Raw genomic sequence first — 18,292 nt, 5'->3', positions numbered from 1 at the left:
AGAATGAAGAAGTATGCAAGGTGACTAAGCAGCAGATGGATCCATTTTAAGAAAGAAACTGTGTTAGTTCAGCGCAGAGTAGACATTTAATAAATTCTTGTTGACTGACAGATATTTATACCTTGACCTCAAATGTTTTAAGCAAAGATTGACTATTTGTCTGTGTCAAAAGATCATAAATAAAAATCATTAAAACAAACAAGCAAACAATTGAAACTGGACCCTTTGAAAAACAGGGTATGCCAATTTCTTTTAGTAATGTTCCATTGACTGATAAATCGTGAGCCAGTCAGTTAAGACTCCAGTTCAAATCCTTTCTCTTGGAAGTTGCAACCTCACAGTGCAATAGCTGTAAAAACAACCTACAGCCTTTCTATATATATGTATATATATATATATATATATGTATGTATATAATATCTATGTATATGTATACATGCATAAATGCACACCCACACCTTGTTATCTTCACCAATAGAATATAAACTTCCTGAGAATAGGGGTTTGCTTCATTTGCTTTTGTACTCTCAACCCCTGGCACCAAGTATAGTACCTGGCATAGAGTAGGCATTTGATAAATGCTTACGGATTGATTAGTTTCTTAGTAGTTTTCCATTGCCTATTATGGCAGGAGTTTCTAAACTAGAGTTCCTTATGCTGATGAAATCACATATTGAAGCAAAAAAAAAATCAATTAAGTAGAATGTGGTGTGCAAATTTATGAGTCCATCTCAAATTGAAGGATGAAACAATTCACTAATAATATATTGATGTCTTTAACAATTGTTAATCCACTAACCTGAAAGATTTAATGAATTTCTGAAAGTTCTTCCTTTCCTCTTAATGAATTGTTGATAAGATAGAGACCCTGGATCCACTGGGCTATTTAATTTACTAAGTATTGAGAATGTAGAAAGGAAACTATTTAAAACAAATAGCTATTGGGCAGTGAGAAAAAAAAAAGAAAAGATAGATAATGAATATGTACAGTAATATATTTATGCTGAAATATATTCTTCTCCCATTCACAAATACACCAACGCTCCAATAGGAAATGACATGCCATTTTGGACCTGCTTGTAGCATCACATGAACCTCTATAAATTCCTACTCTGACACATAATTTTGGCATAGATTTACCCTTGTTTTCTTAAAACTTAGGCTTATATATTGCTGGAAAACACTGGAAGTTCCTACTAAGCAGAAAAGATGGGACTGGCAATAGATTATTTGTCAACAACAGAAGTACTATATAAGTACTAAAGTCTGGACAGACTCCTCATCAGAAGGCTAGCCACAAGCTAGTGATGTGGGGATGGGGGAGTACAATATCTTGTATACACTAAATGTTCTGAGAAGCATTGCTAGAAAGAGTACCCTCACCCATGAAATTATATATCCACAACACATAGAAGCATAATATACTACTTTAAAAAATATTTATCATTTCTAAGATTATACCTTCCTTCCTTCCTTCTTTCCCTGAATGTATATGAAGATGGAAGTTTTAACATAATAAAAAAAATTAAAGGCAGACTGTGATTCTCCTCTTAATCTGCTCTCATTATGTACTACAGATGTAAGAATTAGTTTTGAGATGCTATGAACCACTGTAAACGTAGAACATCTCCTACATAAAACAAGTCAGGCATAAACTGATTATGGTTTTATGTCTCAGTCTGAATATTGTTTGGGTTCCATTTCTCTTTCAACCCCTAGTGACTAGGGATACCCACTCGGAGTCCTTAAATACCATTCAGCTAGATCTCTGCATGAGAAGGAGTAAACTTATGTAGCATGAATGCACCTAAAAAGTACTAAAGTAGCCCCTCATACTTTGCCATTAACAAAAAGACCCTCTCTGAATGTGTGTCTAGGGAATCTAGAATTTAAATTTAGGGCATGAGATCCAGAAATATTCAATGAAGGCACCTCTTTGATAATTTGCATGAAGGAAAAATGTCCATTTCCCACTGATCTTCTGAAATCTGTACAAGCAGAAAATGAACCACAGCTCCCCAGCTGGTAGATGAATGAGCTGTCTTAAAAATGATAATGAATAAAAACAATAATTCACATTTCTATAGCAGTTGAAGATTTGCAAACCACTTTCTACACTTTATCCAATTTGATTCTCACAGTAATCCTATGAGGCATATATTATTCTCCCCAATTTAGAAATGAGGCTTAGCTGGCTTATGTGATTTGCACAGTCACACTCTTAATAAAGTAGCTTAGGTGGAATCACACCCAGGTCTTCCTTACTCAAAGTCTAGTGTTCTATACTCTATATTACACTGTTTCCATATGACCTTAGACTAACTCAAGTAGAAAATCAGGTAGAAATAAGTGTTTTCACACCTCATCTTAGAGAATTCATGGTACTTGCCTCAAAGTAGAGAAAAAAATCATGTTACAGACTAAAATACCTGTCTTTCTGTAGTTTCCAAAGACAATATTATTGGTGTACATTGGGATTACATGACAAACACCCATATGCACACATCCAAAGTGAAGCAAAAAATCTCCTTACAATGTATAGCTGAAATTGTAATTTATACAGTGATAGCCCATATTATTTCTGACATACCTCTTCATGGACTTTGGAGATAGTTCTTTTTCGACTTCTTTCACTGGCATACTATAGGAGTCCACATTGTACTCACTGTCATCATCATATTCATGGTCTAGCAGCGTTCTTGCCCATGTACCCATATCATAGGGAGGTAGCATTCCTCCAAATTCAGAAGGTAGAATCTCTGGATGAATCAGTTGATGCAGGCTATTCAGATTATTTCCATGAAGAAATATCTATATTTTCAAGAGAAAAAAGAGTCATCCAAACCATAACTCATAAAAGAAAGAGAACTACAATGGCTAAAAAGGAATAAACAATGACAACAATTTGGTCACAACACATTCAGCATGATGATTTGTGTGATAAACCCTACCGACCTTTGTTGAAAATATGCTCACTTCACAAAGAATTCAGCAACTGGACGTTGCCAAGTTCCATATTAAACCTATATAAAATCTTTCTTATGACTGCTACTAAAATGCCTTTCCCAAAGCAGCCCTAAATGTTGCTCTACGATGCAAAATGAGAGACAGAATCAAAATCTTATGTTTGTGAATTCCTTCAAAACGGATATCATTTTGCATCACAAGGAACTTGATCATTCTAATGTTTCTAGGTATTTCTCGGCTATAGATTTCCAGTGTGTCACCTTCCAAACAGCTGAAATATAGGTCTTTAAAAGCATTTCCATAAATATGGAAATCTGAAGCATCCACATTCTCAGAATTATCCCCATACCACTATCATTCCCCAGGATTGCTAAAATCTTCCATCCTTCCTATTCTCAAACACTGTCCCACCCCTGACTCAATGGCCCTCATCATCATTTGAGCCTCGAGGCAGTATCTGATTAAACATTGTCCCTAATTAAAAAGAGAAATGCAAAAATTAATTTAGAAAAGATAAAACATAAAATAAAAGAAATGCTTATCTTAGATTGTTTAGAGATTTGTTTATATTGCTTAAATTTTATAGTCATGGACATCTTAGGATAATTCCATAAGAGGAAAAAACAACTATCTGTTGCCCCCTTCAATAAAGGTTAAATTACAAATATGAAATTTAAAAAGGCAATATTTTAGATAATTTATTCCAGTGTATAACTCTATAACTAAATCCACCTGCAAGTAATTACTAAAAGTACATTTTAACTATTCCACTGTTTAATTTGTATATAATGTGCAAACTTTTCCAAAATTAATTAGACCTTTCAAAAATACTCTTCATGGTTTGCATCTTAATATTGAGAAAGACTTAGTAACAGGCTTCATATTCTAGCATCAGAAGAGTAAATATTTAGATGATATTTTGAAGTTGCCCCTGGCTTACCAGCATATATGAAAATAATAGGTGATGTGACACACAATTACACTTTCAAATGAAGTTTTCCACATTAAACAAATTTTAATAGAAGAATGAAATTCTGGTCTCTCTTTTGAGACTGGGCTAGTAGCAGGTTCCTGTACAGTAAAGTCCAGCTAGGGAATCTCCTAGTCTTTCCCTGGCTCTGTGTTTCAATAATAAAATGAACAAGAAAGGATAGATACACTATACACATTTGGAGCTGTTTCCGTAGAGTATAAACAAATTGAACTGCAAATATATATATATATATATATATATATATACATATATATATATGTATGTATGTATGTATTTCATACCACAAAAACATCAGGTCCATCTGAAATGAAAAAAATGATCTTGGAATAGTTTATTTGAAAATTAAGCAATTATTTCCTCAATTCTAGGCTGTCTTTTATAATTAAGTATAGCCTAAAATTTCCCTGGCCAAGAGAAGTATAACAGTATCTGTAAGAGTATTCATCAGATCTTAATACTGAAATGGATACTAGCACTATCCAAATCCCCACTGCTTTCCTTTCTGGGCATAAATCTGAGGTGTAAACTAATACTTTGATACAACACATAAGTGACATCTGTATATACATTTGTATATGTATATATGTTTAAATATATTTCTAAGTCAAGCTAAAGGCAGCTAGATGGCAGTGGATAGAGCACTGAGTATGGAGTCAGGAAGACCTGTCTCAGACACTTACTAGCTGTGTGACTCTGGGCAAGTTACTTAACCTCTGTTCACCTTAATCCATTGAAGAAGGAAATGGTAAACTATTCCAGTATCTTTGCCAATTAAACTCCCTGGACAGTATGATCCACAGGGTCACAAAGTGTTGGACACAACTGAATGACTTAACAACAAATATGATAAACTGCTCTTTGATATTAGGGGATGCAGAGAAAAAGAGATGAAAGAGGTGTTCTGAAGGTACTGAATAGTCCCATCTTCTATTTTTAAAAATGACTTAATTCTGTCTTCACAGTTGTTGAAACAATTCCTTAAATAATTGTGACAATTTTCACAAGATTCTGATTGTAACAAATACTGTTCTCCATAACAGCATTTCTAATAATGTACTATTAATAATAGTAATAGATAACATTTATGTAGCGTTTAGATTTGTGTAAAGTCCTACATATACACATCTTTATTTAATTACTAAATAACCCTGTGAAGTTGGTTCTATCTAATTTTTACAAGTAGATAAACTAAGATTAAAAGAGCTTAATAATTTGGAGATCACCTAACACTAGGTTAACCAAAGAAGGATTTGAACATAAGTCTTTACTGACTATGAATTCCATGCTCCATTCACTATGACACAATGCTTTGTTATAGTGCAGATTATAACTTTTGTTATTATAAGTACATGGGACTTTGATATCCATGGTTATACTGAAACTCTGCCTTCTTAGTACTAAAGAAAAGAATAAATTACCCTCAGTGTAATTGCAATTTTGCATAACTTACTATATTCTAATTCACTGAAAATTAGCAATCCAATAATAGAACTATATTAATCAGAAGATTTAAATACCCATAGAAACCATAGTCAGATAACTCAGTTAAATTGATCTTTCCAAGTTATATCCACTTTAGGAAAATAAATAAATAAATGTGTGTATACAAATAATATGTTCAATATACTTCATTTTACATTTAGTGGACCAATAATTATATGGTAAATTAAATTATATTTTGAAGTATAAATATCAGCAAAGTGAAAAGGGAACACAAGCATGGGAGTCAAGATTTCTGGACGAGAGTCCAGACCAGGGTTGGGGATTTGTTTGGTAAAATTTGGACTAAGTCAAAAAAGCCTGCACCTAAGTACCTAGAAAGTCACATGTGGCCTCAAGGCCACAGATTCCCCATTCCTGGCTGGGCTGTACCACAAATAAGTGATGAAAGTCACACTTCAATTTTTTCATCTACAGAGATTGTACTAAACCATCTCTAACATCCTTTCTAGTTCTAACATTCCATGCTTTTTCTAAAATCTTAGAACACAAAAGATATTTTGTTTGATCAGAATTAGAGTATGGTTTATGAAATAATATTTTTAGAAAATACATTTTCCTTTCCTTTAGAACACAGGAGAGTTATTTTTGAAATGTTACTTACATACATAAATGCTTCAGCATAAATATTTGAGCTTAAGGCATAGAATAAAAAAAGACTGAAAATATCCATTTACAAGTGTGTAAATAACCATACATTTTTTATTAGTCTACTTTTTACACTAAGTTCATATTATGCTATTCACAGAAGAATAATATTAGCACAGAAGAAATATTTAAATACCCTTTTACGTGTCTTCTCCTTTAGGAAAGGCCGTATGACAGTGTACAGAGCATGGATGTACCAAGGCTGATTGACAAAATGAATTCCTCCAAATCGGGCTGGAAAACTGTCCTGCAAGTATCACACAAAACAAATCCAATGCATGTTTTATTATTCAAAGAAAGTTAAGTAATTCAGTTCACTAAATATTGATTAGACCACGATTGTGAACATAGTAGCATTGTACTGCATGGTGGGGAAATAGACCAAAAAGAAAGAAATAGTCCTTTTCCTTAGGCGCCTATATTCTTTTGAAATGAAGTTACTCGTTCTAAACACATTTAATTCTTTCTGAAGTAGTTTACCTGCCTATGAAAAGAGACAACTGGTAAGAAACAAACCTTGCTAATCACTGTCACTATCAATTAGCAATCAAAGGTATCAAGATCAAATCAATTCAACTCTTGTAAATTTCCAAAGGTCAAGAAGTGTGATATTTTAAAACCTAAAGCTCCTAAACTGTCAGTCATAAACAAAAAGCATTAGAAGTTTATCAAGTATTTCTACTATGTTGGGTGTGTTGTCATGTTTTACCTTGAAATATCAATGCATTTTACTTCTAATATAAACAGGAATCTCCCACATACTAAGTACCTGAGTGGACATTTTAGAAGTTTTCTTTTCCTCTTTTCAAGCTTAAACATCAAAACATTAAATACAGTGTGCAAATAAAATTTAAAAACTAGAACACTTTTAAGAGGTTTGAAAACACATTGCCACATAAATATATTTTAACACTAATGCACTCTTTCTGGAGTTGTGAACTGAGCCAAACATTTTGGAAAGAAATTTGGTACTAAGCAAATATGAAACAGGGCACACCCTTTGATTCAGTAATATCACTCTGTATACAGGGCACAGATATATCAAGGCTATATCTCAAAATGATATTTAAGCAAAGTTATATGAATGAAAACACAGCAGCTTTTTGCAGTGCAAATAACTGGAAATTAAAGGGATACCCATCAATTGGGGAATGGCTGAACAAGTTGTGGCATAAGATTGTGATGAAATACTGTGGTGCTCTAAGAAATGATAAGCAAGATTGCTTCAGAAAAAAATGAAGAAGACTTACAGGAACTGAAGCAAAGTGAACTGGACAGAAGCAGGAGATCATTATATATACATAGTAACTGTAATAATGTACAATAATCAACTGTGAATAACAACTATTCTCAGCAATACAATGATAAAAGAAAATTCGAAAGAACTCATTATGAAACGTTATCCACTTACAGAGAAAGAACTGATAGAGTCTGAATGCAGATCAAAACATACTTTTTTTAAACTTTATTTTTTTTGTGTTTTCTTTTTTCTTTTTTGATTTTCTTTTGCAATTTGGCTAATATGGAAATATGTTTTGCATGACTGCACATGTATATTATATATCAAAGTGTTTGACTTCTCAAGGAAAGAAGAGGGAATTTGGAACTCAAAAATTATCTTCAAAAATTGTAGCACCAATATGATATTCACAGCACCTACAGTGGCTATGAATATGCCTGCACAGTTCTGAATCACAAAGTTTAACAGACTCTCCACATGGAAGACAGAACCAAAACAGTTATTCAAACATCAGAAAGCCAAATCCCAACACCAGAAAAACTAAATCCACCACAGCAACAAAGAGATTCATCATAGTAAACAAGAGGTCTATACACATTATCAGGCCTGCCCACAAACAGGCTGCCTAAGCAAAGTGCCCTTCTCTCACTCACAGCTAGCTGCCTGCCTCCTCTGTCCTTCCCAGCTCTTACTAGTCTGACCAGCTTTCTCTCTGTTCTGCTCCAGCTCTGCCTCTTCCTGTTTCACCCTTCCTGCTATACCCCTTCCTGTTCATCTGTTTAGCCAGCTCCTCCCACCACAGACTTCATATGACTCAAACTCATGATACTTAGGCTTCCATGTGACTTAAACAGGTCACATAGGCTTATTAATGGATAGAAAAGATATTCCTACTTCATTAAAAATATATTAATTGCATGAAAAGTGCATTAACAATACAAAAATGAATGTTACAATCGTTTCTACATGTAATTAAGAAAAATGAAGTAGCATTCTTAAAAAAGAAAACATATTTCTATGTTTAACAAATACATATATGCATATAATATGCCAAAATTGACCATTTATTAGAAGGAATGGATTGTCATAAAGCAATTCTCCCCTTTAGCAATAATGAATATGAACTGGGGCAGAGGAAACACTTTTTACTCATCATCTAAGGAGGAGCCATGTAATGCATCCTGCAAAATGTCAAAAGAATCTTTGAGTCTATTATAATAGCCCATAGATATCCACTATTTTCTTTAAATGCTCTGGGACTTGTATGGTGTAATGGCAATCAAAATAGAATTTTTTACTATTTTTTGCTTTAGTATTATCAAGTGCCTTATTGAATATTGCCTTTATCAATCAAGAGTCTTTACTCAGAGTAAAATACAGAAACGAGTTTCTTTAACTAGAAACAGTATATGTATTTGTATTGTTAATGTGATTAAAGATCTTCCCCACCCGTTAATTCGGCCTCCACATTAAGGGGAGTTTGATTAGGAAAGATTTGTAGGAAGGTCCATACCTTTTGTTAATGAGGCACTGGTTCTCAAAGGTTGGGATGCCCTCTGGCTTTAAAAAGATATAGATACTCTCAGGGTGAGGTTTTACTTTGGGGCTTAGTTTTGGTGAGAAGGTTTGAGTTCCAGATGAGGATTCTGGGAAGCCACTAAAGTAGCTCCCTCCCCATCCCCTCCCGCTTTGAAAACCCAGATGTCCTGCTTCCCTCTCTAGTAATTATGATCATATAGTTGGAACTGTCTGTTGAATTCAGGCAGAGGAAGCCATGTCTGTTGGCTTTTAATTTCTCTGTATTTTCTTTGAAGTTCAGGGTGCTGACTCCCCTGAACTAACTTAATGATATATGTACTTGGTAAAGGAATGATACATGTGCTTGCTTAAAGTGATTGTTAACCCTTTGAAAGTTGCTTTCCTTTTATGAATGCAAATCTAAGAACCTGTGATAGCAAGCCCCTATGTGTATGTTGGGGTGCTTATGAAAACATATGACAGCTGACTCTCAGAAGTCCAATACCACATAGCTTAACCAAATCCCAATTCTTTCCTTGTCAATTTCTTCACAGAACTGGTCCAGAGGGATTTCTTTTAGGTGGCAATGCTCTCATTTAATATTCTACTTAATTCTACCAAGAGTTTGAGCAGAAATAAAAATGAATTAATTGGAAGAGCCATGGGTGTGGAAGTTTTTATGATTGTTACTGTCTTGTTTTCCTTGTCTTTTTTTTTTTTTGATGGGTAGAGCAACAGCCCTGGGACAAGTTGCTATATTAATATTAACAATAATTTTCTATACACCACTGTACATGTGAATATCTTTTATCTGATTGGTTAAAGTTTTGAGATATAAGATCATCCTGTGAAAGTTCCTGGAAAGCATGCCACATACACTACAGTAGTAGACCACGATTTTGATCTCCTTTCCTAGGTCTCTAAATGTCTGTGAAATTTTAAAAATTAATAAACATTTATTTTCTCTCCATCCCCCTTTCTTCCCCAAATACGCAATTAAACAAAAACTAGAACAAAATTCTCACAAGTGGATCAAGCGAAGCAAATTCTTTCATTTGACATAAATTACATGTCTTATTCTGCACTTTGAATCCATCACTACTCAATGAGGAAATGGGTCGCATGTTTCCTCTTCAGTCCTCTGGACTCATGGTTTGTCATTGAATTGATCAGTTTTAAAGTCCTTCAAAATTATTTTTCTACATAATGTTGTCCATGTATAAAGTGATCAACTCCTTATGCTCACTGCATTCTGCAACAGTTCACACAGTTCTTCCCAATTCCAGCTAAAACAGTCCATTTCATAATTTCTTGTATTGTAATAATATTCCATTAAATTAATATGCCATAATTTGTTTTACCATTCTTCAATAGGTGGGCACTCCCTTAATTCCCAGGGTTTTTTCCCTTGCTCCTACAAGGAGAGTTGATATATAAGGATCACTTTTTTCTTTCTTTGATCTTTTTGGGGTATATGCAAGGGAGTACTGGTACATGCTTAACAACCAGCTCTCTGAAAAGAAAATGTATGCATAACATACCTCTGAGTTTAATGTGTATTATTAATATTTTTCATCACCTCTTAAGTACTGTAGACAATCAACAAAACAATAAAGCAAGGTCTGATTTATGAATTGTAAATTTCTGAATTGTAAATACTCCTATTGAAATTTTAATAACCAGCTCTCCCACAATCCAATTTGGGCTGGGTCTAGCACATCCTTGGAATAGTTTCAAATTGCTTTCCAGAATAGCTGTACAAATTCACAGCTCCAACAGCAGTGCATTTGTGTGCTTATTTCCCTACAACCTCTCCAACGTGTGTCATTTTCTCCCTTTTATCATCTTTGTCAATCTGATGAGTATATTTTAAAACTTCAGTATTTCTTTAATTTATCTCTAATTATTGATTATTTGGAGCATATTCATTTGTTTTTAATAGCTTAAGTGTCTTTACTCAAGAACTGTCCTTTGATATCCTTTGATTCTATATTTATTAACAAATGACTCATTCCTACATATTTAAATCCATTTCATAAATGATTAGGATTTATATGAGTAGGTCTCTACAATGTGAAAGCATTTCCTTTCATGCAGCTTGGAGACTATGAATATTTGGTAAAATGATATATATTTTAAAACATTAGCATGAAGTTTCATGGATGAAAATTATCCTACAATGTTATGTTACTGTCTTTGAGAAAGATCTAGCTAGAAGGACAGGGGTAGACCAGTGGAATATGTTAGGTACTCAAGACACGGTAGTCAATGAATATAGCAGTCTACTGTTTGATAAACCCAAGGACCCCAGCTTCTGGTATAAGAACTCACTGTTTGACAAAAATTGCTTGGAAAACTGGATAACAGTGTGGCAGAAACTGGGAATACACCAATGCTTGACACCATACACAAGAATAAAGTTCAAAAGGATACATGATCTAGGTATAAAGACTGATACTACAAACAAATTGGGGGAGGAAGGAATAGAATATTTGTCAGATTTATAGAGAACAGAGAAATTTTTTACCAAGCAAGAGACAGAGAACATTATGAAGTGCAAATGGATGATTACATTAAATTGAAAAGTTTTTGCACAAACAAACCCAGTGCAACCAAGATTAAGAGGGAAGCAGAAAACTGGGAAAGAATTTTTGCAACTAGTGTCTGTGATAAATGCCTCATTTCTAAAATATAGAGAGAACTGAGTCAAGTGTACAAGAATACAAGTCATTCTCCAATTGATAAATGGTCAAAGGATCTGAATAGGCAGTTTTCAGAGGAAGAAATTAAAGCTATCTATAGTCATATGAAAAAATGCTCTAAATCACTATTGATTAGAGAGATTCAAATCAAAACAACTCTAAGGTACCACATCACACCTATCAGATTGGCTGACATGACGAAACAGGAAGCTGATAAATGCTGGAGAAGTTGTGAGAGAATTGGAACACTAATTCATTGTTGGTGGAGTTGTAAGCTTATCCAACCATTCTGGGGAGCAATTTGGAACTATGTCCAAAGGGCTACAAAAATGTGCATACCCTTTGAGCCAGCAATATCTCTTCTAGGACTGTATCCCAAAGAGATCATAAAAATGGGAAAGGGTCCTACATGTACAAAAATATTTGTAGCAGTTCTCTTTGTGGTGGCCAAAAACTGGAAATCAAGGGATTGCCCGTTAGTTGGGGAATGGCTGGACAAGTAGTGGAATATGAATGTAATGGAATACTATTGTGCTATGAGAAATAATGAACAGGAAGACTTTAGAGAGGCCTGGAAAGAGTTATATAAACTGATGCTGAGTGAAAGGAGCAGAACCAAGAGACCTTTGTACACATTAACAACCACAGTATTCAAGGAATTTTTCTGGTAGATTTAATCCATCACAACTATGCAAGGACCTAAAAAATTTCCAATGAGCTCTTGAGGTAAAATGCCTTCTACATCCAGAGATAGAACTATGGAATTGGATTGCAGAATGAAGCTGACCATTTTCTCTTGTGTTCTGTTTTGTTCTGTTTTGTTTTGTTTTGTTTTACGGTTTCTCCAATTCATTTTTAATCTTCTATGAAACATGACTAAGATGAAAATGTATTTAATAGGAATGTATGTGTAGAACTGATATAAGACTGCATGCCATCTCAGGGAAAGAGTGGGGAAGGAGGCAGGAAGGAAAAGGAAGAAGGGGAAAAAAATCTAAGATATATGGAAGTGATTGTAGAAAACTGAAAACAAATAAAATAATTAAAAAAAGAAAGAAAGTAAAAAGAAAAAGAGAGAATGATCTAGCTACAGTTTAATTCCATGATCATTATTACATCATTATTTTTGCTATCATAAGTAGAATTCACACTTTAGGTAAAGGTTAGACTAAATGACCCCCTGAGGTCTCTTCAAACTCCAAAGTTCTATTAGTCTATGATTTTTTCTCTTACCAAAGCTACCTAGTAAAATCTAGTTAATCCCAGTATGGTGGCATAAGAGCAAATATTTCTATATCTTGAATAATTTTCTAAGCATTAATTAATTAATTAATTAAGCACATGACTTTCAGAACTCATGGATTTTTTTCACAAGATAGTTTTTATCCCAGGAAGTGTCACACTGTAAAAAGCAAAATGAACAGTGTTTCAGAATAGATAAGAATAGTGAACACTAAGGAAGCTTTCCTTTTGTTTCTAATGGCAGATTTTATTTAAAGAGAATTCAATTTCTCACGAATATATAACAATGTCAGGCATATAATATGAAAATGGAAAATCTATTATTTCCTCTGATCTCCTCTTGATACAGTATTTGGACGTTTTAATAAAAACATATGAATATGACAAAAAGGTCACTGAGTTCTTTTAGGTGATTGGTTATAGGCTATGCGACATGTGAGTTTTAGAAACAGAAAGGGGAGGGGCATGTTTATGGTAAAATAATATGCGATGTGTTTCTTGGATATTACATCTCCCATAAGTTTGTTTAATAAGTTAAAATGTGATGTTGTTCAGCCAGGTATGGTGGTTTCACAAAGAGAGACTAGTGAGGAGTACAGTTTTTGGTTTCGTTTTGAATGAGAGGGACATAATGAAAAAGTGACAGTCAAAAGATATTTAAAGGTTGGAATCTAATTGGGATAGGCAAAACCACATGGTGTGATGTCAGTAATTAAATGAAATGTATGTGTGAAACTCAGCACATCTAAGAAGTTCGGTACAGTCCCCTACAACTTTCTATGAATGCTTGAGGTAGTTCCCTTTCCTTTTGCTGAGGAGAGAAAGAAGAATTCAACCTGAGATGGAAAACCCACCTGTGTCTCCCTCCTGTTAAGTTGAAGAAAGAAAGAGAGTGAAAAGGGAATAGACTTGCAACCTCTAGTCCCAGATGTTTTGGGGAAGAGTAGCCTTAGGAGTGTTTGCTATTTAACTGTCACAATTTGTTATTTACCAGCTATGAGCAATGGTTCTGAATAGCTGATGTGCTCAAATATTTTCTAATAAACTGAATGTGGCAGTAGGATGTCAACAATACAAAAGATAATCAGTCACCAATGACATAGTCTTGTCAATCTGGCTCCACTTTTGAATGGAATCAGGATGATATCATGCTATATGGGGAGCCCAATTGGTCTCTATTGTAGGATTTCTGTCAATATGTTTTATAAGGAATGAAATTTTGCTGACAGTAGTACCATGGCAGAAACATGAAATTTGTTCAGTACTGAATCGGGGGTCAAATCACCAGAAGTTGATCAATGTGCTTAGGAACATAAGAAAGATTTAGACATTTGACTGTTAGGAAATATTGTCTTTGTGAAAGGCTTAAGCCAAATCCAGGCCCAGGTTCTAAAGAGAAGAGATCAAGGATAAGAAAAATGTGCAGTACTGTATCAAAGAGTAGTTTAATATTCTCTGGCCTGGGTCCAATGTTTTACTCAACTCCTTACTACCCAAGGTAGCCACCATTTAATTTACAGTTTCTTATGTTAGAAAAACGTTCTTGTCCGGTTTGATGATCTATAACTGCTATCAATGACCATAACAGAAGAGTATATGATGTCAAAATATATGGGATGTCAAAAATCCTTTAGCTATCCAATACCTCAGACCCTATAGTACACCATAACACTAAGGCTATAAATCAGGGTATCTTAAACCACTTTGGGATGGGGAGGAGAGGAAACGGGGAAATGGACGCTTTTGGCATCCTAATGAAGCCTACGAGCCCCTTCTCAGAATACTTTTTTTATGTGTAAAATAAAACAAAAGGATTGAAAAAGGAAACCATTACATTAAAACACAGTTATAAAAAAATTAACTTTATGAACCTCTGAGGAAATTGAGTCAGAATTAGGAGCTATTTCTAAATATAATGATACTACTGCTACAAGGTGGTACAACATAGTGAAATGGACTGACTCTGGTGAAAACAATGTTGTTATGTTCTTAAAACATCATGAAAGATGGGAGAAAACAAACAAGCAAACAGGAAACACATTACATGATGTTACCAAAGAAAGGGAGCAACAACACAAGGCACTTGCCATTCTTTGATCTGTAATTTCCTCTCTGTCAAATGAGTGCCCCTAAGGCACAGTGTAGCTTTAAATGTATTTTGCAATGATCACTGCACCATTTGGATCTCTAAAAAAAAAATTTCTATTAATGCTACTAACCACTTGTGCTCCACAATAAAAGAGAATAAAGCAGAAGGTAATCTGTGGTTAAGAGCTTTAAAAATAAACAAACCAAGATGAACTAAAGAAACTCAGTGGAATTTATAGGTTCCAAAAGAAGAGTTATCCACTATTCCCAATACATAAAGCTCCTCCATTCAAGTAAACATATAGTACATTGACCGCTGCCCCAGTTTTTCACTTATTTCATATTCTTAAGACAATAGTTTGCTAACCAGAACTGGTGATAGTAATATAATCCTTTATCCCAATATTTGATAAGCACAGTCAAATAAAGGTTTCCCTTTGGAAGTGGATGAGTTTAGAAATACCCCTAAAAGGGTTTCTTGGTTCCTGAGTAATTCATTAACAAATGATTTGAATAAGTTAAATTACTCCTTGTAATGTGGCATAGTATAACAAACATATAAAAATTCACTACTGTACCAGGAGTGTCTATCATAAATGGTACCTCTAATTGTGCCATCTTTCATGAACTATTAAAAACCAGAGACACAAATGTCTTTCAGAAGTAAATGTCAATATCTCACATACATTGGTTCAGTCTTCCATGTATTTCTTCTGCTATTTCTCTTCCTTATCTTATATGATGCAGTGGCTCTTTTCACTGAGGCAAACCCTTCTTTCTACATGCACAAGTAAACTCATTCCATCCTGTCTTCTAACAGACCAACAGCATCCCCACTCTCACTCATCTCCCTTTCTACTAACTGCTTCCCTACTGCCTATAAACATATTCATGTCTCTCCTGTCCTCAAAAAAACCCCAAAAAAACAAAAAACTCACTTGATTTGTACATACAGCTGTTCTTTTTTTCTCCTGCCTTTTGTGGCTAAACTCCTTGAGAAGGACATCTACAATAAGCGTCTCTACTTCATTACCTCTCCCTCTCAACCCTCTACAGTCTTCCTTCTGCCCTCATCTTTCAACTAAAATTACTCTCTCTAAAGTTACCAATGATCTCTTAAATACCAAACCTAACAGCCTTTTCTCAAACCTCATCTTTTTTTTTAACCACTATGCAGTCTTTGACATCGTCAATAATCATGCGTGTTTTGGGGGTTTTTTTAGGCATTCTCAACTCTTAAGTTTTTTACAACACTGGTTTTTTCTTGTTCTCCTCCTAACTGTCTGATCTCTACTTCTCTGTCTCCTTCATTAGATATTTATCCAGATCATGTGCACAAATGGTGAGTATACTTTGGGCTCCATCTTGGGTCCTCTTTTCTTTTCCTTCTGTACTTTTTCCATTGGTGATCTCATCAGTTCCCATCTCTTCAATTATCATCTCAAAGCAAATGATTCTAGATCATTTTGTCAAGTCCTAGCCTCTCTCATGACCTCTTGTTATACATCTCCATCTATTTATTGGATATTTCAAATTAAATGCCCCATAAACTCAAGATGTCCAAAAATGGATTTACTACTTTCCCCTCTCCCTCAGCATTCTCTTTTCCTAACTTCTCTATTAGTATCAAGTATAACTATCATATAGTCTTCAACACTTTACCCTCCTCAGCACACTCTGTGATCCAGTGACACCAGTCTCCTTCCTAACCTTTCACAAAATATCCCCTTTTTCTGACTGTATATTTTCACTGATTGTTCCCCTTGCCTGGTACTCTTTCCCTCCTCATATCTTTTTCTGCCTTCTCTGGTTTCTTTTGAGCCTCAGCTAAAGTCTCATTTCCAGTAGCAAGACTTTCCCAGTCCTCTTTCATTTTAGTGCCTTTCCTCTGTGATTATCTCCAATTTATTCTGTACACAAATACATAGTATTTTTAAATATTGTCTCTCTTATTAGACTGTAACTCCTTGAGAGGAGGGATTGATTTTGTTTGTCTTTCTTTCTTTGAATCCTCAGCCCTTAGCTCTCTGCCCCGCAGGTGCTTGATAAATGCTAGTCGATTTTATTTGGCTCCCTCAGAATGTGTGTTTTCCATGAGGTGCCTATCCCCTTGAGTTTGGTTCAAGACAATAGTTGGAGTCATTTAGAGAGGTCAATTCTCAATTTAATAAAAATTAATAAAAAATTTAATTTTCTAGTTAGATTATGTAAAATCACTTTGGAGCACTAAATTATTGATATTATCTCAATGCTGTGTTCAAAACAGCTAGCAATATTGTTGCATGTCTATGAGAATTACATTCCTAAGAAGGAGAATTATTCTGTATTCATGTTATATTTGTGTCTCACCCATTCATGGTTGCACATCTGAGACAATTCATAGTTGAGGGTCAAATAAACAAATTCTTTAATGACAATATCCAACCAGATAAAAGTTATCTGCTAGAATGCTAAAAAAAAAAAAAAAAAAGAAACCAACTATGCAGAAATGTTCTGCATACAATTAAGTTGAATAAATCATAACACTAAGGAAATTTCTGGAGTCTGGGTAGTTCATCAAAAGTTCTATGACAGTTCCCATAGCTAGATCTCACATCAGTACATGAGGGGACAAAGTTAACTCAAACTGCTGCTGGCTTGCAACAGCACTGGTTAGTGTTATTGTGGTGTGGAGAGTTAACTCAAATCTCCTCAGTTTCACTACTTTCCTTTTCCTCAATAGTGACTAATAGATTGAATGATGAAATAACAAGCCAAATGTAGGGTCCATGTAAGAATTATACACAAGATATTGGTCTCACAAAAAGATGGTAGAGAAGGAAAATGCCCACGCGAAAGAGAGCATAAGGGTTGTCTTCAAGTATTTGAATGGCTGCCATGTGAAACACAAATTAGACATGATCTATTTGAGCCTGCATGCAGAACAAGATAGAAGTTACAAAGAGGGAAATTTAGGCCTAACAACAGGATAAACTTCTGAACAATTACTGCTATCTAAAAACACATCTGTCTTCCTTAGGAGAGGATAAGTTCTCCCTCATCAGAGATCTTTAAGAATAGACTAGACAGACACGCCTTATTGTGAGGATTCCTATTAGGTGTGTTTGGGATGTGTCAGGAATGTATTTAGGCATGTAGTCCTATTAGGTTTGTATTAAATAAGCACAGAATCTCTTCCAGCCCCAAAATTTTGGTCTTGTAACTTGTTAGCATTGTGTTAACTAGTCAATCATCAACCAGATCTGGATGTCTAAGTTTATTTTATAAACATGGTTGTTGTTCAGTCATTCTTCAGTCATATATAACTCTTTGTGAACCCATTTAGGTTTTCTTGCTAAAGATACTGGAGTGGTTTGTGTATCAGTAAGCACCCCTATATACACAGCAGGGATT

At 34.5% G+C, this 18,292-nt stretch overlaps 1 protein-coding gene across 1 annotated transcript in view; it reads right to left on the bottom strand.

The window, feature by feature from the left end:
* CLVS2 (clavesin 2) overlaps positions 1-18,292 on the bottom strand; it is a 116,897-nt gene that overhangs the window by 13,078 nt on the left and 85,527 nt on the right. Inside the window, exons 3-4 of the mRNA XM_072643192.1 lie at positions 6,246-6,356; positions 2,591-2,811 (exon numbers count right to left, since the gene is read on the bottom strand). Coding sequence (XP_072499293.1) covers positions 2,591-2,811; positions 6,246-6,356 — 332 coding nt within the window. The remainder of the gene's footprint in view (positions 1-2,590; positions 2,812-6,245; positions 6,357-18,292) is intronic.

This window comes from Notamacropus eugenii, chromosome 2 (assembly GCF_028372415.1).
Source record: "Notamacropus eugenii isolate mMacEug1 chromosome 2, mMacEug1.pri_v2, whole genome shotgun sequence".
NCBI lineage: Eukaryota > Metazoa > Chordata > Mammalia > Diprotodontia > Macropodidae > Notamacropus > Notamacropus eugenii.
Note: the sequence above shows the minus strand (reverse complement) of the source record. Positions and strands in the feature narration are given on the sequence as shown.